This window comes from Neopelma chrysocephalum, unplaced genomic scaffold (genome assembly GCF_003984885.1).
Source record: "Neopelma chrysocephalum unplaced genomic scaffold, ASM398488v2 Primary Assembly neopelma1_143, whole genome shotgun sequence".
NCBI lineage: Eukaryota > Metazoa > Chordata > Aves > Passeriformes > Pipridae > Neopelma > Neopelma chrysocephalum.
Window position 1 is genome coordinate 1,033,286 of NW_020897805.1, and position 18,303 is coordinate 1,051,588.

At 47.0% G+C, this 18,303-nt stretch overlaps 1 protein-coding gene across 3 annotated transcripts in view; it reads left to right on the top strand.

The window, feature by feature from the left end:
- The first annotated feature begins 74 nt into the window (after positions 1-74).
- The window catches only part of TLL2 (tolloid like 2), a 90,853-nt gene continuing 72,624 nt past the window's right edge, over positions 75-18,303 (top strand). For 2 of the 3 annotated variants that reach the window (XM_027700162.1, XM_027700163.1), the window contains exon 1: positions 75-237. In XM_027700162.1, the coding sequence (XP_027555963.1) occupies positions 87-237 (151 nt within the window). In that variant the 5' untranslated portion in view covers positions 75-86. Of the gene's footprint in view, positions 238-842; positions 903-18,303 lie in introns of those variants that run through there. The other variant, XM_027700164.1, reaches the window with a different exon arrangement.

An 18,303-nucleotide genomic window follows, 5' to 3' on the forward strand; every position in this document is an offset into this window, starting at 1 on the left:
CCCGCCGCGCAGTGCCCGCACCCCGGGCAGCCGCGCCGCCCGCCCGCCCCGCCCCGCTCCGCTCCGCTCCGCAGCGCTCCGCCGACATGGGCCGCGGGGCCGCCCCGCTCCGCCGCCTGCTGCTGTCCCTGCTCATCCTACCTGCCGCGGGGACAGCCGGACCGGGAGCCTCCTTAACGCTGAGGGAGCCGGAGACGGCAGAAGAGCTGATGGAGTACCGCGATCCTTGCAAAGCCGGTAGGGAAGCGGGCTGGCTGCAACTCCGGGAGAAAGTTTGGAAGCACGGCGGTGGTGGACAGGTGTCCCCGCGGAGCGCTCCTCGGTGCCGCGGGGCCGCCCGGCCGGACTGTGCCCAGGCTCACCTGGCGGCGGCGGGAGCCCCCCGGCCCGGCCGGAGCCGCCTTGGCATCCCGGTGCCCTCCCGAACCCCGCGGACGCCCGGCGAGCTCCCCCGCCGCTCCCCGGCCCGCCGGTGCGGGAGCGTTCTGGTTGTCCCAGCCTGCGCCCCGCTGTCCCCGTTGCCGGGGGGCTGCAGCCCCGGCTGGGAGGCTGTGCCTGGCTTTTTTTTTTTTAGGTCGCCCTCAACTCCCACATCTCTTCGTTCCCCCACCTGTCCCCCTCCCTCCCGCGCGAGATCCCCTCTGCAAAGCCAGGGAAATGTGCGGCCGTGCTTTGCATTTCGGGGTTGCCCCCGTACTCCCCCCGCCGCCCCCACTGGCTTTTTCTGTGCATTTTTGCAGCCTGTTGGCAGCTGTTCCAACTTGTCCCGAGCTCTGTCCGGCCCGAAGTTGCGGTGCGTGCCCCGGAGCGGCGGGAGCGCGGCGGGGCTCTCCGGGGCTCCCCGGCGGCAGGGAGCTGGTGAGACCCGCCTCAGGCATAGCCCGGCCTCCCAGGGGATCCAGGTACTCTCGAGCTGCCTGTGTACGAGTTGCCGCATCCTCTCCAGGAAGCCTCCAGCTGCTCCCTCCATCCCCTTGAAGTTTTTCGTTCCCCTGTTAAAAATGCACTCAGTTCTGTGTTCGTTACAACCCTTTTTATCCATTTCATTTCTTCAGGAGCTGCCGTTGTCCCTAATGTTGAATTCCCTTAATTTAAAGGGAACGTGGACCCAGCTTTTCTCTTTGGAAAACTGGGAGGTACTCTTGTTGTGACTGTAATTCTTTTTGGTTCCAGCTATCAGAGAATGTCATGGTCTTATGAATTGCTTCTCTGCTGGGAAATTGGCAACTGGTATCTCGATTGTCATGTTCCATTTACAAATAACTTTGTGCACAGTCCTGTTTTCTTAGTATTGTAGGAGTTGAAAAAAAGCAGTTTCTTTGTGTGTGGTGTTCTTGGTCTTTTGGGTTAGGGTTTAGCCCCCCCAAATTTGCTTCTACCTGTTCCTTAGTGTCCCTTGGTGATAGCTTCCCTCGTTATCAGCTCTGTCCTGCCTGCTTTTGGGGGACTCGCAGCTGTATCTGCTCACATAGATGAGCTCTGTCAAGGTAATGTCTATCAGAGCCCCTCTGCCTGGTACAGCAAGTTTAACTGGCCTTGTACGTGGGCTGAGTGTGGTAGGTTTTCTTCCAAATTTCAGCTCAGTCCTCTCCACAGAATATTTTTTTGTGCAAAACATTCCCTTGATCAGCAAGTCATCTGTCATTTGATATATGGTTTGGTCTGTACTGTATTTGTGTCTCCTTCTAAATGGTAATGAATTGATCTCTCTCTTTCCGATGGAACTAATTGTTAATGGCACAGCTATGATTTAGACTTAGAGAGCTACAGGTACAGTGCTTCAGTCTTCCTGTCTGAAAATGTTTCCTTGCTTTCTCCTCCAAATTATAGCATCTCCAGTGTGCCTCACTTGCACTTGTGACTCTTGAGTGTTGCTGTCAGGTCAAATATGCGAAGGATGAGGAATGCTCTTTTAAGGACCACATAGAGAACATTTACTTCATTTGATGATTTCCCTACATCTGACAGGGAACCTGTGGCAGAAAAGGGGAAAAAATATTTTCCCAAGCTTCCATTTGCCTGCCTTTGCTGCAGGACGCTTTTTTTTTTTCTCTCCTGAAGTACCCCCTCTCCTAAGCACTTTCCCTCTTGCTTCTACATGCACACAGAGAAGACCCTGGACTGCCAATGACAGCCTCTCTTTGTTGTACATCAACACCTCCTCTCATGGTGGACAGAAAAACTTTGTGTGTTATTCCTGTTAATTCAGGCAGGATAAATGGCAGAAATTATCTTTATTTTCTGACTTCTCAGTGTTTGCTTCTCATGCTTTTCCAATGTCTTCTTTCTGATAGAAAGGGAGGAATGAACAAGACCTGTGGAGGTCACACGGGTGATTCCTTTTCTGGAACTCAGGACCAGGCTGGTGTTTCTGATGGTGTTGGCACACAGCTGTCTGTGGTGGGGGCTGCCAGGCAGCCTAGCCCAGCATTGCTTTGGCTTCCTTGTTGTCTGACCTGAGGCTCCAGCACTGTAGTTTGAGTCTGCCTTTCTCACCCAGTCTGTGTGTGCGTGGAGGACACTGCTTTGCTGCAGCCTCTTGTACTGGTGAGCACCATTACCAGCTTTCTCAAGTTTCAGTCTTTTCTGTGGAAGAAAGAGACTCTGATTCTTTCAGTCTGTCCTGACTGGCTGTGCTTCCAGGGTCTCTGATCCAGTTTCTCTCCATGTGGCTGCATCAACCTGAAGTGCAGAGCACTTAAGGAACAGGACACTCCTTACATGCCATGTACTTATCTCTGTGCACTGAATGGTTCCAGTTTTTAAAGTTAGCCCCAAGACAAACCAAACAAGACTTGTACCATGTGGACCTGTGTTAGACCCTGCTTTGCATTCGCAGCCTTTTTCCTGTTCCAGTCCTAGACCATCAGTGGAGCTAGGCAGGTGTTCACTACTGCAAACACCATCTCAAAGGGTTAGTTCAGCTAGGATTAATAAGTGAAGAGATCTGTTTCTGCAAGTGAGACAAGGTGAAGACACTGTTAATGGAGTTGTCCCTCCAAGAGGGCCTGTCAGAGCTGTTGTCTAATGTCTGTTTGGGAAGTCTGTCACACTCTGTTCCTGATGAGCTATAACTGTGACAATTCTTCTTAACTTTCTTGGGCCTGAGTTCTTTCAGTCGTGGGACAGTGTCGGTATCTGTTGAGAAGCATGACTGGAGAGAGGGCAGTGATTGCAGACCTACTGTGAAGAGCTCAGGTGTCCAGTATGTTTTGTGAGGAAGAGTTTTTGATGGTCTGTGGAAACAGAGCTGGAACTGTGAGAGTTGTGGTGATGTTTCCATCGCTGCTGTAGGCACAGGCTCCTGTGCATGGTCTTGTGGCTGCAGATTGAATGCAGGCTCTTAGCCCATTGTGAAGACAAAATGCTTACATGATTTTCAAAGCTGTTAAAACTACAGTGCTTTACATTTTTTTTTTCCTGCGGGCTAATGGCTCTGACCCAGAGGCTGTGATGGATTTAGAACTGGCAGGTTATGACATGAAAACTTGGCAGTTCTTCACCCCTGCAGCTCATGCCCTGAGGTTGAGTGCAGACTGGCGATGGTTGATCTGCTAGACTGGGAGTGAAAAGCCTGGCACACGCTCCTCTCTGTTGCATTAGCAAAGGATGTAATAGTCTCCTGCAGCAAGGCAGGAGGGACAGCACAGGGCAGTAACCTAAGTCATTGCAACCACTGAGGTACTGGTATCAACATATGCCCAATTACCAGGGCTCAGCTGATGGGCCATCACTCCACTGCTGCTCAAGCTCTTAACTCCAGCCAACCAGGATTTTCTTTTCCTAATGTGGCTGCTTTCCTGCCTTTTTATATGGCAGAAAGAAAGGGGGATATTCCTGAACGGCTGATCAAAGGGCATCTGAGACGGGGCTGCACTGTCAGGTTGAGTTGCCAGGGAAGGTAGCAGTGCTGACTCTGAGGTAGGTTTTGCTGAGTGTTGCAGCAGGTCACTGGAGCTTTTCAAAGGGAACGGTGCAAAGGTTCTGCCCAGATCTGCTCTGTAATAGATGGAAAAGTGTCATAAGCCTGACATGTGCTTTGGATGGATCTGCTGCTCAGGGGATCCAATTAAGGACACCCTGCCCAGTGTGCAGGTCTGAGTGAGGCTGCGTGACAGGCAGGCAGCAAGAGGAGCTATGGATGCCTTCTAAACAAAACAAGCATGTCCTTCTGGGGCTCCTCAGGCAAACTGGAACCAAAGGAATTGAATAGGCTGTAATTTGTTCTGGTAGTTATTTTGGTGTGAGTTTATACAAACTTTAATCTGAGGTGAAGAGCAGAATCCCTGAGGTTCAAAGTGACCTCTGGAGATGGTATCATCCAAGTTATGTCAACAAGGGGAGGTGGGAGGTGTAAATAGGAAGGAGAGCTGGGCACTGAATAACTTGTCCCCTGGATGTGTACAGGCTTGATGACCCCTTCCTTCCAGCTCAAACCTGCCGTGAAGCTCTTTGCTATTTGCCAAATCAGCAGGGGTGGATAAAAAACTGCAGTTTGGTCTCAGCATCTTGGTTCCTGGGTGCTTTGGCTCCTAGCATGGTACCTCCTGCCCTTTTTGAGCTGGAGGTGCAGTGTTGCTTTTCAAGACCTGACGTTTCCCTCAGTATCTCACCTTCCAGGGTCCACTGAGGGTGTTCTGTGTTGGAGTCCCATTTCTCTCTGCTCTGGGCAGTTTATTCTGGTGTGACATGTCCTGACTAGAGGCTGACTGAGTCCGGTCACAGGCCAACCCACATGCCTTGACTCCCAGGCCAAATGCAGTGTTTCTCTGTGCATATCTTCATGTTAGGAGACTGGCAGAGCTGCCTGCCCAGCCATATGCTCCTGAGGCACAGGCCAAAAGGGTCTTGGGCTCCTGCTGCTTGTGCATGTCTCAAGAGCCCTTCAGGAGCGTTTCTGTTGCTGAGGAAAGCCAGACCAAGGAGGAGTTGCATATAGGTACAAATGAGCCTTGCAAGCAAGCTCAGCTTCTTTCCGTAAGACTTTGATCTCTTGATGACTTTTGCTTGCAGTGCTCTGAGCGGGCAGAGCCTGGCCTGGGGAGGCTACAAAACAGAGCAGGACTCTGGCAGGAAGATAGCACCTAGAAAGGGAGCTAGTCCCTAAGGATTTTGTGGAGTACTTAGGATGTGAGCTCAAAAGGGGAAGAACTGAGGCAAGAGGTGTGAGAGGGCACCAACTGAGTAGTGGTCCTGTATCTCCTGGTTTCTTACACTGTAACTAGAAAAGTTATTAGAGAAGCAGTTTGGCAATGATAGTACATCTTTTCCTGCAAGCTGCTGCTCCTTCAGGTGTGGATGCTGCTTGCCCAGTCACAAGGTGTTCCTGTGCATCCATGTTCCTGTTCGACCTGCTGATTTGATCCACTAGTTTCTAAATGCCCCATGCATTTAGAGGACTCACACTGAGTCCTGTCCTGAGAGATGTAAACTGTGCTTCACTGTCGTTCTTTTCCTTGCACCTCTTCCTCTGCACAGGCGCAGTGGCTTTTGTTCTGAAGATAGCACACTTTCATTGGGGCTGTGGTGCAGACATTTCTATGGGCAGCTGAGGAATTTGCTATTAGGAACTGAAAGCCTTGAGGGGGTAATCAAATGAGAAAGAGGAGAGAGGATCTGTAAAGTTGGGGTCATTTGAATATTGCTTGGGTTTTGAGTGGGATGCAGATGCTGCTTTCCCTGTTGGAAGCACAAATCCATAATGTTAACAGGGCAACTTGAAAGCTCTTTGCAGGCTGTGCTATGGATCCAGCCCACTCTTGACAAGGGCCTTCCTGCAGTCTCTCAAATGGTCCTGTTTGGTTTGACAATGTTGGGAGCACTGGCAGAGCATGTGCCAACCTGCCCTTTGCTTAGGAATCATAGAAGCCTGTGGAGCAATCTCATTTGCATCTTACAGATTTTCTATAAAGCTTTGAAGCCTCTGGGCTGACATGGAAAGCAGTAGTGCAGCTGTGGTTAAGGTACAAATGCCTCTGGTGTGGGGTCTGAGTTGTAGGTGGTGGTGGTGGGAGCTATAGACTTACCCAAGGGCAGCCACTCTGGTGGTGGCAGTGCTGGGAGCTGAATCCTGGTCTCCTGACATTAGAAGGCATGTGGCCTTCCAGAAAAGAAAGTTTTCTCTCTTTGCTACCAATGCTTACAGGAGTGCTTTGAAAGAAGAGTCTGGGACATGACTCAGTCTGTGGATTCCTTATTTACTGAGCCGATGCAAACTTTTATAGAGGAACGAGAAAGGTCTCACTGGCAATCATTCTCCTTACATTTTTTTCCTGGTACATTGCAGGAAGGGTTAAATACTCAAGGAGGAAGTTGACTGAGCCTTTTTGGGTGGTCTGGGAAAGAAAGAGAGACCAGACTGTTCAGTCTTTAATTTACCTGCTTTGGGGAGGTGACAGCAGTTACGGAACAAAAAACAGGTGGGTGAAAACTACTGGAGTCACACTTCAATGATGCAGCTGTTTGCTATTGGGGAGGTGTTTTGCAGTGAGGTAGTGCTGCAGCAGAAGCTTCCTCCTCAAAGGGAAGGTTTAAGGTGACTTTTACTATAATTCTAGCCAAGCATAAGCTAATGGCTGTGGCTTGAAGAAATAATAGCCACCAGCCCTTTTATTTCACCTGAGATTCCCAAGTAGAGAAGCCTCTGGCCTGGGGAATTTGAGAGCAAAACCTTATAATCACTGGGACTTCAGATCTGAGTCTGAAGTCCTTCCAGTATTTATACATCTTCTTGGGATCTGACTAAATCATGGTTGATTTTTGACACTTTTTGGGATGTGTTGGATCTGCTTGTCCTGCATGAGATGTAATCCTCAGTGTTATACCTCACATTGGGATTTAACAGTGGACAGAACAAGGGATGGGCAAATTTAGGACAGGGGACTTTTACTGTTTTGTTTAGTTTCCTTAAAAAAGACTTGTGGGATGGGGATGAGGTTCTTGGAGTTGTCATGGATACTTCTCCAGAGCTTTTATTGAACTTTGTAGTCTGGGTGCAGTTCACAGGTGTCTGCCCTTGACCATAGCCTACACAGGTTGGATGAATGAAGGTGGCTTGTTCTTCAGCTGTTCTGTGGCATAAGATTTGTAAGTCACAGAGTCCCAGACAAAGTCACTTAGAAACTGTGCTGTAAGTCTTCCAGGGCTCAAATGTCCACAAAGCCGAGGATTTTGGTTGGAGGCACTTTCTACTTGTGTAATTACATTATACCTTTGCAGTTGTGCTTGGAGCTTTTGTTCTGTTCCTGCCCTAACCTTCTGTGTAGTGTGCCTATGCCTTGCTGGATGAGTAACACAAGAAGTAGGTGCATTTTACTGGTAAGCCACCTCTTTCCTCCTGCTAAAACTGTGCCTGTGGGTGTCTCCCAGGTGAGTGGCTGCTGCCCCAGGCTGGGGAAGAGCTGTGTGACTATAGATAACCATTGCAACATGTTCAGGCTCACACATTAGTTCTTGGGAAATTGCCGGTGCCATGTGCCTCATACGCTGATACATTTTAGCCTGCTTTCTCTAATACTTTATTTTCCTTCTTTTCTTTCCCCGTGGCCTTTGCTGCAGAGACCTTTGTGCTCTCTGCTTGCTTCCCTCTGTGTTTCCTACCAATCCATTTCAGGTGTTCCTCCATCTCCCTTTTGCTGGAGCCCTCTCCAGACCCTGCCTGGAGGATTGCTCAGATCCTTCTCTGCTTTCTGCCTCAGGTGTTCTGCAGTGCTTTCTCCCCAAGCTGTGGGCTGCTTCATCTCCTCTCCTACCCCAGCAGTAACTCCCGGAGGTCAGTAGGTTCTTCTGTCCTTGCTCACCCAACAGCAGCCCTGTTGTGAATTTACCTGCTGTGCTGTGCTTTATCAGACAGTTCTGTGCAGCACACTGTTTGCTGTAATAGGTGGGCTGCTGTGCCCACCTCCCCTTCCCTTTGAGGAACAGGAGGGGAGTGGTAGGGCTGGCTTATGTGTTTCAGAGTCCAGAGCTGTCTGTGCTGAGGAGGTGACGCTGGGACTGGGGGGACACTGACCTAACAGGGCAGTATGGTGTTTTGGAGACAGGCAACCTTGGAAGGAAAGAGGTATCTCTGACACTGAATGACCTGGTTTTCCTGCATCATGAGTATTGCAGCTATTAATCTGCAACAAAACTGCTTTCAACTAGCGCTGAAATGTGTTTTCAGTACTGAGAAGAGACAGATGATTGAGCAGAAAGTGGCTGTTGTTTTGATTCAGCTATTAGGTCTTCTGGGTTTGGTTTTGTCTTTTTTTTTCTTCTTTGTTGTAGCTGAGCTCCCAGAAATGCTGATCTCCAAGGGCACCTGTACTTTGATGTTCAGACCCACTCTAGCACTTCCTGAACAGGAAGGTTCCCTGCCAATAGAAACTGCTTAAATGTGCAAGGAAGCCCTTGATTAAAGAACTCTCAATGATTAATTGCTCTTTCTTGGCCAGTTTGTGTCAGCCTGGCTTGCGATGGAGAGAAATCTCTAACTGCATGATGAGAAGGAAGCCCACAAGAAATTCGAGGCATTGGTAAATCTTGGTTTCTCAAGCCTCTGGTTTGAGTGGTACAAATTGTCAGAGACCCACAGCTGCTGCTGGTCCATGAATCAGGTCAGCTTTAGATCCAAATGGAAATTCGCATCCTCTCAAGTCATTTTGTGTTCATGTAAATGTCAGCACTCAAGCAAAAAGCATCTGTGTAACTTCTCCATCCACAAACCCCAAAGCTGTTCACAGATCAAACCATACCACAGTGTTAAAAGATAGAAGTTCAAGTCTGCTGAGTGCTTTCTCTCTTCGTGTTGAAAGCTGGTGTTGGAGTACAGTTGAGTCCCTCAGTCTCTTTATTAGAAGAAGCTGGTTGATACAGTACTGAGTGCTTTCTCCTCTTTTCATGTCATAGCTGTGGGTGTTCCCAGTCTCACACTCTTCATCAGCGTGACTGTGAACTTAAATAGCATTGCCTGCAAATAGCATTGCCTAATCAGCAGTGCTTTCAGTTGCTCAGAACTTTGGCAAAATTGGCTGGGTTTTTTTGGCATTTTGCATGCTGAATTTCAGGTGAGAATTTCAGAGAGCTGACTTTGAAGGAGAGAGATGTAGCTACAAACTGTGCCCTGTTTCCCACTTACAGTGGCTGTACCTGCAGAAGGGCTTGTCCCTGCTCCAGGGGCAGACGTTTGCTGTGGAAGTGGAGGTCTGTCCACACTGCTGCGTGTGTTGGCAGGATGCTGTGTGATGCAGGAATTGGTTCAGTAAGGCATTGGTTTTGCTTTGAAATTCCTCAGATATAAAAATCCTTAAACTCACTAGACTTGCAAATTCAAAACATGCTCTTACAGAAATGCCAGCATTAGGTCTGCTTTGGAGCTTGTGATTTAGTTCCTTGGGCAAATGATGTGACATGGAACTCTGATTCAAACTGCTACCCTATGCAACGAGTCTACCCTAAGACTACATCAAATATGAATAACAAAGGGGATTTCTGGCTGTGTTATCCATGACTTTGTCACAGAAATTGGGTAGCAGTCAAGGCAACTGCTGCAAGAGAAGCTTGTACAGCTGCATGGCAGAGATGTTTAAGCTGTACTGGAGTCAAGAGGCCCCAGACTGAGAAACATCCCTTGGTAAATTGGACTGAGAAACATCCATTGGTAAATGATTCTTGCAGGCAGTGGGGGAACCTAATATAGTGACCTACGAGGTCATGGCCTTGAGAAAAGGATGGAAGTCTTGCACCTGTATTTCCTTCACTGACTACCTTGGACCTAAGTAGATCTATTCCTTGGGTTGCTTGTTGTCAGTAGCTCAAACTAGAAGTGGGCAGGGGAGCGATAAAGCAGCAGGAGTCTGTGCTTCCTTTATGGGGCCTGTCAGTAGGGCTCCAGTCAGAAGAAACTGCAGTTCAAAGTTGTATGCATCTGGCTTTGGATGTGCTGGATGCTCCAGAGGTCTAGTTCAGCCTTCTGTGATCACCAGAGCTTGTGCCCTGCCAGATGCTTCTTTGTTCGTTTGTCTGCCTGTGTGTTCCCAACAAAGTTAAGGCACAGCTCTTTATATAAGAGTGAGTTTTGAGAAGTTTTGGCCACTGAGCCCAGAGCTTTCTGAGTTATTTGCACATTGTGATTTCTGGTGCAGTCTGTTTTTTGTGTTTCTATTGCAGTTACATCAGAGACACACAGACTATTTTGTTTCATCCATACTGGTACTGCTGACCTGGGCAAGCAGAGATGCTCTGGCTCTTGTGGCTGACCCTTTAAGGGGGCAGGGGTGGCCTGCCAGTCTGGTTTTGCCCTGGAAGAGAAGCCTATTATTTGCTGGGCTGTTGATGTTGGAAGTGTGTTTTGCTCAGTGAGGCTCTGAGCTGCAGCTGGCCCCTGTATCAAGCTGCTGATGTGTTGTGCAGTTGACCGCTGCCTGGATTTAATCTCTAACCTTTGATTGTTCTTGAAAGCATGTTCTAGGGATTGTATTCCCACCCACACTGCTCCTGTGACCCCTTCCATTTCCTGGGTGTCTAAGTACAGAACAGAAAAGATTCATTAACCTGGTAAGTAACCTCTTTTTATGGGGGAAGTGATTTTCCGTCACGCTCTGTTAGATCCTATTGATTTCTGTTTTTCCCCTTGTTGGCCTCTTCTGCCATATATTCTCCTCTTTGTCATGCTTCAGTAGGAAGGTGATATGTGATATTCTAGTTGTTTTTTTGGTCTTTTTTTTTTCTATTTCCTGGGCAAAGAGCTGGTCACCTACAGCCATTGCTCAAGTGCCCAAGTGTCTGCCCTTTCTTGGAAAGCTTTGTTGTCAAGGCAAACTGCTGGTTGGTAATAGGATGTTGACATGAGGAGTAAAACCTCCTGGCTGCCCTCTTTTGTTTTGATGCTGAAAAGAGCATTTTCTGTCTTTTGCTCTCTTTGCCCATTGTACAATCCCTCATCTCCTGGCAGAGGTGTGACGTATTTGCCATGGGGTTTGCAAGCATGCATGAAAAGGAGAGCCTCAAACCATCATGTGTGCCTGCTCTTTCTGTCCTTCTGGGTTGTGGCAGTGGCTGGATACTCCTGCTTTTATGGTGAAACAGAAGAACCTGCCAGGTTTGGGTTGTCCCACTGGCTTGTCGTCATGGAGGTACATTATGGCAAGTGTGAGGGGGAAGAGGCATGTCCTTGGAGCTGAGTGGGAAAGCATGGGGGTGGCTCCTGTTTCAGCATTCAGTGCAAAATTCTCACAGGGAACGGGGAAAGTGTTTGCTTCCCAACCAGTTCCCCTCCTACTGTGCACATTTGTGTGTTTCTCCCACTGGACAGCCATCTCCGTGCTAATGCAGCCATGCAAAGATAAAATATTAGAAACCTAAATGCTAAATACTTGCAGTCTCAGCAAGACACCTTGTTTTTGAGAAGGCTGTTGCTGTTTACTAATGTATTTGATTATTAGACAGAGCCTTTCTATGATTCAAGGCAGATATTTCAGTAGTTGGAGAAATAGTTTTTCTTCCAAAGTACACTTTCACCTTTTGTATTATTTTCTCAACTTGCATGGTTTTTACTAAATTCCTCTTCTGTATATATGAATGTTCTATGCTAGTCCTGTGTTGAACTATTGCAATTGAAGCATCAAAGGCTTAAAATCTAAGGGCTCGTTGTTTCTCTTAGACTTTTGTATTGTTACAAGAAGGTGTATTCTGAAGCAATAGCTGGCCTTTGCACTGCCTGGCCTAGTGCTGATCAGGTTCAGCTGATCAGAATGATGAGCTCTGCTGAAAGGAGAAACAGAGGTTGTTGTGGCAAGGGTTGTTATCTAGACTGTTCTAAAGGAAGATGCAGGAAGGGCAGATCCAATTTATTTACAAATCCTAGGCTGCACTTTCCATAAAACAGGCAATTAAACCCCAAGGGGTTTGTGAAGGGGTATGAACTCTGTTTGCAGACCAGGCAGACTGATCCACAGTGGTGCAGAGTGGACAGCTGTGCTCCCAGCTCTCAGCAAGACAGGCTATTTGGTGCCAGGCTGTTTGAAGGCTTGCTTTGATGGTTCACTACATTATGCGGGAGAAGAGGGAAAAGCTAATGGGAAGGTTTTATAGGAAAAGAGGGTGGATACTTTAGTGAGTTGGATACATTAGAAAACTCCTGAAGACCTTACTGGTTAATAGTCTTTGCTTTTAGTTGTGAGCAAATGTGAGGAAAAAAACCACAACAAGCTCAAATGTCTTAAAATGCATTTGATCAAGCATTTAAAGTTGTTTTCCTCTTACTGCTCTCAAGACTTTGAACTTTGAGTTTATATGTGGTGGTTGTGCTGGGGTTTTTTGTGGGTTTTGTTGGTTTCGTTTGGGTGTTTGGTTTTTTGTTTGTTTGTTGTGGGTTTGGGGTTTTTTTTGTTTTTAAAGTTTCCTCATGTCCTTCATTAACCCCAGAGATTCCTGAAATACCTTGAACGGGGGAATGGAAATCTGTACGTATTAATGCAAGTTGGAGTAGAGATGTTGGAAGGTCTCATAGCAGAACTGGGAAGGCTGGTAATGTTGCTGTCACCAGAAGGTGGCACCATCAAAGGAGCAACTGGATGCAGGTCTGGCTAGGGGGGCTTGGGACTCTTGAAAGTATGCTTTGGAACGATATTTACTGTCTGGTGTGAATGCAGGGCTGGATCTTAGCAACCCCTCCCTGCAGGACTGTTTTCAGAATGCCAAAATGTCCTTCCAGTTAATGTGAAGCCTCGAGGGATTGTGTTCAGAAGCATGCAGGTCTTCCGCTTCTTACATGGGAAGTACCTTTCCTCTGCTCCGTGGTGCTGCTCTGTGATGCTGTCAGCTGCTGCTTCCTTTAGGGCTGGCCTGAGGATGCCATTGTCCTCTGGAGAGAAACCCTGGAATGAGCCATGTCCTGAAGGGGCTGAAGGTGAAGGATGAGGTTATGTTGCAGGTGGTGCCTCTTCTCCCCTTGTTTTGCTGGTGTTGAGGCAGAGAGGATGATGAATATACCAGAAGTTCTGTGCATCCTGGAGCTCTTGTTACTCATTATCAAAAACTGCAGCAAACTCCGTTACACTGTCACAAGCCGGTCCTGGCATTGTCTCCATCCCCCTGCCTTGCCCAGATTTTGCTAACATGCGTGAATACAGAGTCCTGAAATTCAGGTTCATGGTTCCAAAGTTCATGGTCTTGAGAATAAACAAAAAACTATTGTGGTGGCTGAGAGCTGTGTACCCCATTAACCCAGAATCATGAATATTTATCGTTCCAGATTACAAAAGAACATAGAGACTATATTGTATTTCCTATAACTTTATTTCCATGGCATCTTTTCTTGGTGGGTCACTTTAATGTAAGCTTTGCTTATTTAGTTGCACACTTTAAGCTGATTAACTTTTTACTAATAAAATGTGTGTTGCCTCCCTTTGTCCCAGCTACTGTTTGTTTGTACCTACACTCCTGTGACAAAAGGGTCGCAGAGAACTGCTTTAAGCTCCGGGTAAATCCCACTGCTGGAGGCTTTGGCCAAGCTGAATGTGTCTGGGCTGATTTCAGCCGTGCATTTTCTCTCTTCCTCTCTTGCTGCCTGGAAGTTGGACCCTCAAGGCGAGGTCTTCTGAACACCTTTCCACTTTTGAAACCATTTGTGGTGCTTTGCGGTTGGCAGGTCCCTCTCTGAGCTGGGCCAAAATAAAACTGTAAGTGGGGGGAATTTGAGTTTTCCAACCATGAGGACTGGTCTGTGGCTCTGCATCTTCACTAGTTTCCCAGATGGTAACTACATTGTTATTCCCTTCTTATAAAACTTACCCTGTCATTCAGTGTTCAACATAGTGCATGTTTTACCGTGACTTCTCTCTAAGAAAAGTATCATCCCAGAGAGTTGGTTACATCCTGCCATTTTATTTAAGTCCCCCTATAAAAATTATCCTTTTCCACCAAAGGCAGTTCAGACCAGAATTTTAACGTTAGTTGGGAGCCAAAAGGTAAGGATAAGCACTCAGAAAATACTTGCTAAAGGCCTTTTATAAATCTATTCTTTTATATCTGGAGCTTTGCTAAAGCTAAAATGATCCCTTAGAAATGTACTGTTAATACTTAAGAATGACTGATCTGCCTCAAAACAAACTCAATAACTTATATCCATATATACTGCTACCATTGGGTAGCAGTAAATGCCTAAGGAGATGTAGAAGAGTAGGGTAAAACGGAGTGGTACATCCAAAAAGTCTCACTGGCTGCAATAGACTCCACAATCCCCAGTCCAGAGATGGCTCATTGTCTTTAGTGATCTTGGATAGCTTTGTCTTCCATCAGCTTGCTTTTTGAACCTGTGTAAGCTTTTAGCATCTGTAGCCTACTGGGATGAGAAGTGCCAGAGCTTAACTGCAGCATCCCTTTGCTCTTTCCTTATTCACTTGTGAGTCAGTGCATCTGGTGTCTCAGAGGTTTTGTTAGTGTTGCCTACCCATTTCCATTCTTGTTTCCTCTTATACCAAAGCTTTCCACATGTTGTCTTTTGTCTTGGGGAGATTCAGAGAACCTCAACTGTTTTTAATAGCAGAAAATGCTCATCCTTTGCTATTGCAGGAAAATCTTTCTTTAAGGACTCTGAGATCACACTGGCTGTGGAAAAGGAGGGTAAAGACTGGGTGCAGTAGCAGGCAGCCATGCTCCATGCCTTGTAGAAATTGCTTAGAAATTGTAGAAATCTTCTCTGCAGCAGATCATATGAGCTTATAACTGGCTTTCAGCTGGTTTGGAATTCTTCTTAGGAGATGGGGGTGACTCAGGAAGAGCAGCTTTAAAGAGCAATTGATAGGAGCACTTCCTAGCTTGTGAAAGTTCACAACCTATCCTCATTCTGATGGCACCTGGCAAGCATGCAGTGGCAGAGCACCTCCTTCAGCTACCTTGTACTCAGTATTCTCTGCTAATGGCAGAAGCATGTGTATTTAGTGTAATGCATTGGTTTTTCTCTTCAGGGGAATGTTTTGGGTTTTATTCATCATTCCAGATTTGTGAAGTTCCTTGGGTTTTCTTCCTCAAACTTCCCCAATGGCTGCTTGCCTTCTGTTTAGGACTAGTGGAGCAGATGAAGTTTCAAATGAGTCATGATTGATTTTCAACATCTAGTGTGTGGATGTAAAAGGGTGTACTAGCAACAAGCCCAGAGAAATATGTTGATGTGTTCCCCCTTTCCCTTGCTCTCTGACCCTTTGTACCATCACCTGTCATAGAACTTGGAACCTTTCCTGTGTAGTCGGATGAGAAGACAAAAGCAAGCTTAGCATGTGAAGCCATTACCAGTCATGAAAATAATGGTTCCCCATCCGATGACACCTAGTTCCCATGTAACAGCTATGCCATGTCCTGCAGTAGGAACACCTTTGATGTGAAAGGACACTGTGAATCATACTTACCCTGCCTGACCAGCATGTTAGTTGCTTTGTTTGAGGAACGTGTATGTTGGAAACTGAGTTATGTTTTCTGGACTACCTTAAATACTACTTTTCTAAACATCCTCAGACTTCTAGACCCTGGTAATACCCCTTTTTACCAGTGGATTTGACTATTTTCAGCTGGTCAGTGTCTTTTGATGAGGGAGCTCTGTCCTCTCCTGCAGGTGCACGAAGAGTCGATGTAGGTTTGCTCCCCACTGTACTGCAGGTCTGTGCGGAATCTGGAGGGGAATCAGAAGAGTTCAGCTTGAAGACCTCCATGTTAGGCCATGCTGCTTTATGGTGGTTTTTAATCTTGCGCAAGATATGTACCATGCAGGGGAGCACTGGCATTTGACGGGTGTCAATGTGGCTGCAGAGGGATAACTGACAGGAGGGGGAACAGATCTGCTGCTGCTGGCTTGTTATGATAGCTGAATTGGTGGAAATGCTTTTCAATGGGGCAGCCCTTCTGGAAAGTGTCTGCATTTTGCTTTCCACTGATCCAGAGCTGGCTCTGAGCAGGTGAGCCAGAGGCAAATCTCTTTGCTCATCCTTTCTGCTAATGGCAGGAGGGAAAGGGGTTTGCTATTGTTCCCTCAGGCTCCCCTGCTGAGCTAATCCCCCATCCATGGCATCTTCTGGAGGAGCAGGAGAGATTGAAAACCAGCAACCACTGAGGCAAAGGCCTGAGCAATGAGTCCTCTTTCTAACCCAGCACAAGTGTCCTGCAGAGAACGAGCCACTTTCTATTTTCGTGCCTTCCTTTCTTTCCAGCGGGGCTGGTGACCCTGGCTCCTGCTGATGCCCTGGGTTGCTCACGGTAAGGCCTGGCCGAAGGCTGTGGAAAAGGAACTAGTTTCTAGTTTGCAGTTCTTTGGACTGGAGTTTTCTCTAACACTGGTCTGCCATTGGTGGCTGCAAAGTGTTTTTAGATCCTGAGCCAAAAAAGGGCTTCACTGTCTCAGAGCAAGGCTAACGCAGGGAGACCTTACTGGCACTGTTAAATCCTGGCAACTGCCTTAAAGCAGCTCTGTCCCCTCTTTTTTTTTGCTCCCTGCTTTTGTCAAACTGCAATCTCCCCCTTCAAAGGCAGGCACGCTCCTGACACAAGACTGTTTGCTATCCAGAGGGCATAAACAGCTTGTCAGAGGAAGAAGCTGTCTTCATTCCCTGCGTAAAGACTTTTTATTAAGGCCGAGAAATGTCAAAATTGAGGTTTGCTTTTATACCTTCAATCCAACCCTGCTTACGTGTTGTGATAGTCGATAATTACGTGATTGTGTGACACTGCTTCAGGAGTAGATCCAGCAGAGTGGCAGGGACTGATGATGACAGGGATCTTTTCTCTTCTCTCGCAGAGCTAGGGAGGTGCACACTGAGCAAGGGTGAAAAAAGCTCCTTGTTACCTTTGTGCTTTTCTGGGTGTTTGACATATGGATCACTTGCAAAAGTGCCAAGTACTTGCTGCTGCAAAGTGGGGAACAGAGCTCTGACACAGACCAGACTAATGCACAGGGTGCAGCTGAGGTGTTTCAGAGAGGGATGGCCAGCAGAAGCATTTATGGTGTATATTTATATATTTACATAGTTAATATTTATAATGTAATCTTGTGAATGTTTGTGAAGGCCTGGGATGAGTATCTCTGACTGATGCTTTGTTTTTGGGACAAAGCTGGAAAGGGAGGGATGGGCATACTCAAGTAGAAGTCCATCCACTGCCTCAGAAGGGCTACTTCTGCTCTCTGAGCCAGCCATGTCCACTGATGCTGCAGTCATGGCCACTTTATTCTGACTTAAAACTGGGCTCCTGCTGAGGAAGACAGTCCTTCCTTCCATCTTCCTTCTCCCAGTATCAGTGAGCTGTGGGAACTGAGCACAGAGGGACTGATCTGGTTGGGAACAAACTGGTTTTTACTAAGAACCAAGTCTTTTTTTATTGTGTTGCTTTCCAGTCATGTGAAGGCTTGTGGTAGCATAGGAGAGACCATAGGAACAAGTGATTGGAAAGGAAGAAGAGAAGCAGAGCTAAACCCAGCTGCCTCTGGGAGTATAATCAACAATTCTGCAAGGTGCATACCATCTACAGTGAGATGATATTCCTGTTGTGCATGTGTTTGTCTCATCCTGCTTGCTTGTCTGGACAGTTGTCTGTAGTTAATCTTCCCTGAGAGACCCTCCAGTTTCCATGAAGTTGTAGGAGATTTTACGTATTGACAATCAAATGTGACTGGAAAGCACTGAGTCAGCAGTTTATGGAGGTGTGAAAGGTAGACTGTATTTACATATGCATGTAACATGAGCCTTATTGGATATCATCTTCTGCTGGATGCCTGAGGGAATGAAGCTCAGACTGGTCTCTCTTTCTGCCCTTCCCTGGAAGATGAAGGTTTAACAATGCCTCCTTCAAATTACTGAACACTATATTTTTTTGCTGGCTCTTCACATATTCTGTGATGTGATACAGTGCTGAATGCCATGAAGGGTCTTTAAATGGCAAACAACTTCCACCTGAGATCCTCCTGTCTTAAGACCATTTGATTCCAGTCTGGACCTGGATCTACTAGCAATTATATTTTGTATGAATTCCACCATCTTGCCTTTGGAGATGGCAGTGTGTTGATTTTTCTTCTATACCCAATCTCCAGTGTACTGATTTCTGTTCATGAGAAGACTTTTGTATGGTCTGCTGTTATATCCCCAAAAGCAAAGAAGACTGTGATGGAGAGCCTTGATACATTCCTAGCGCTTTCTGAGGGCAGCCTTCCATTACTGTAGCCTCACACTTGCATGTGCTCCAGGCTTCCTGCAGAGTTCAGGGCATGAAATAACTCCTGAAATTTGGACCCACGGGAAGAGGCTGAACTGGAGAGGACCCTGCACTAATGGTGGAGGAAGC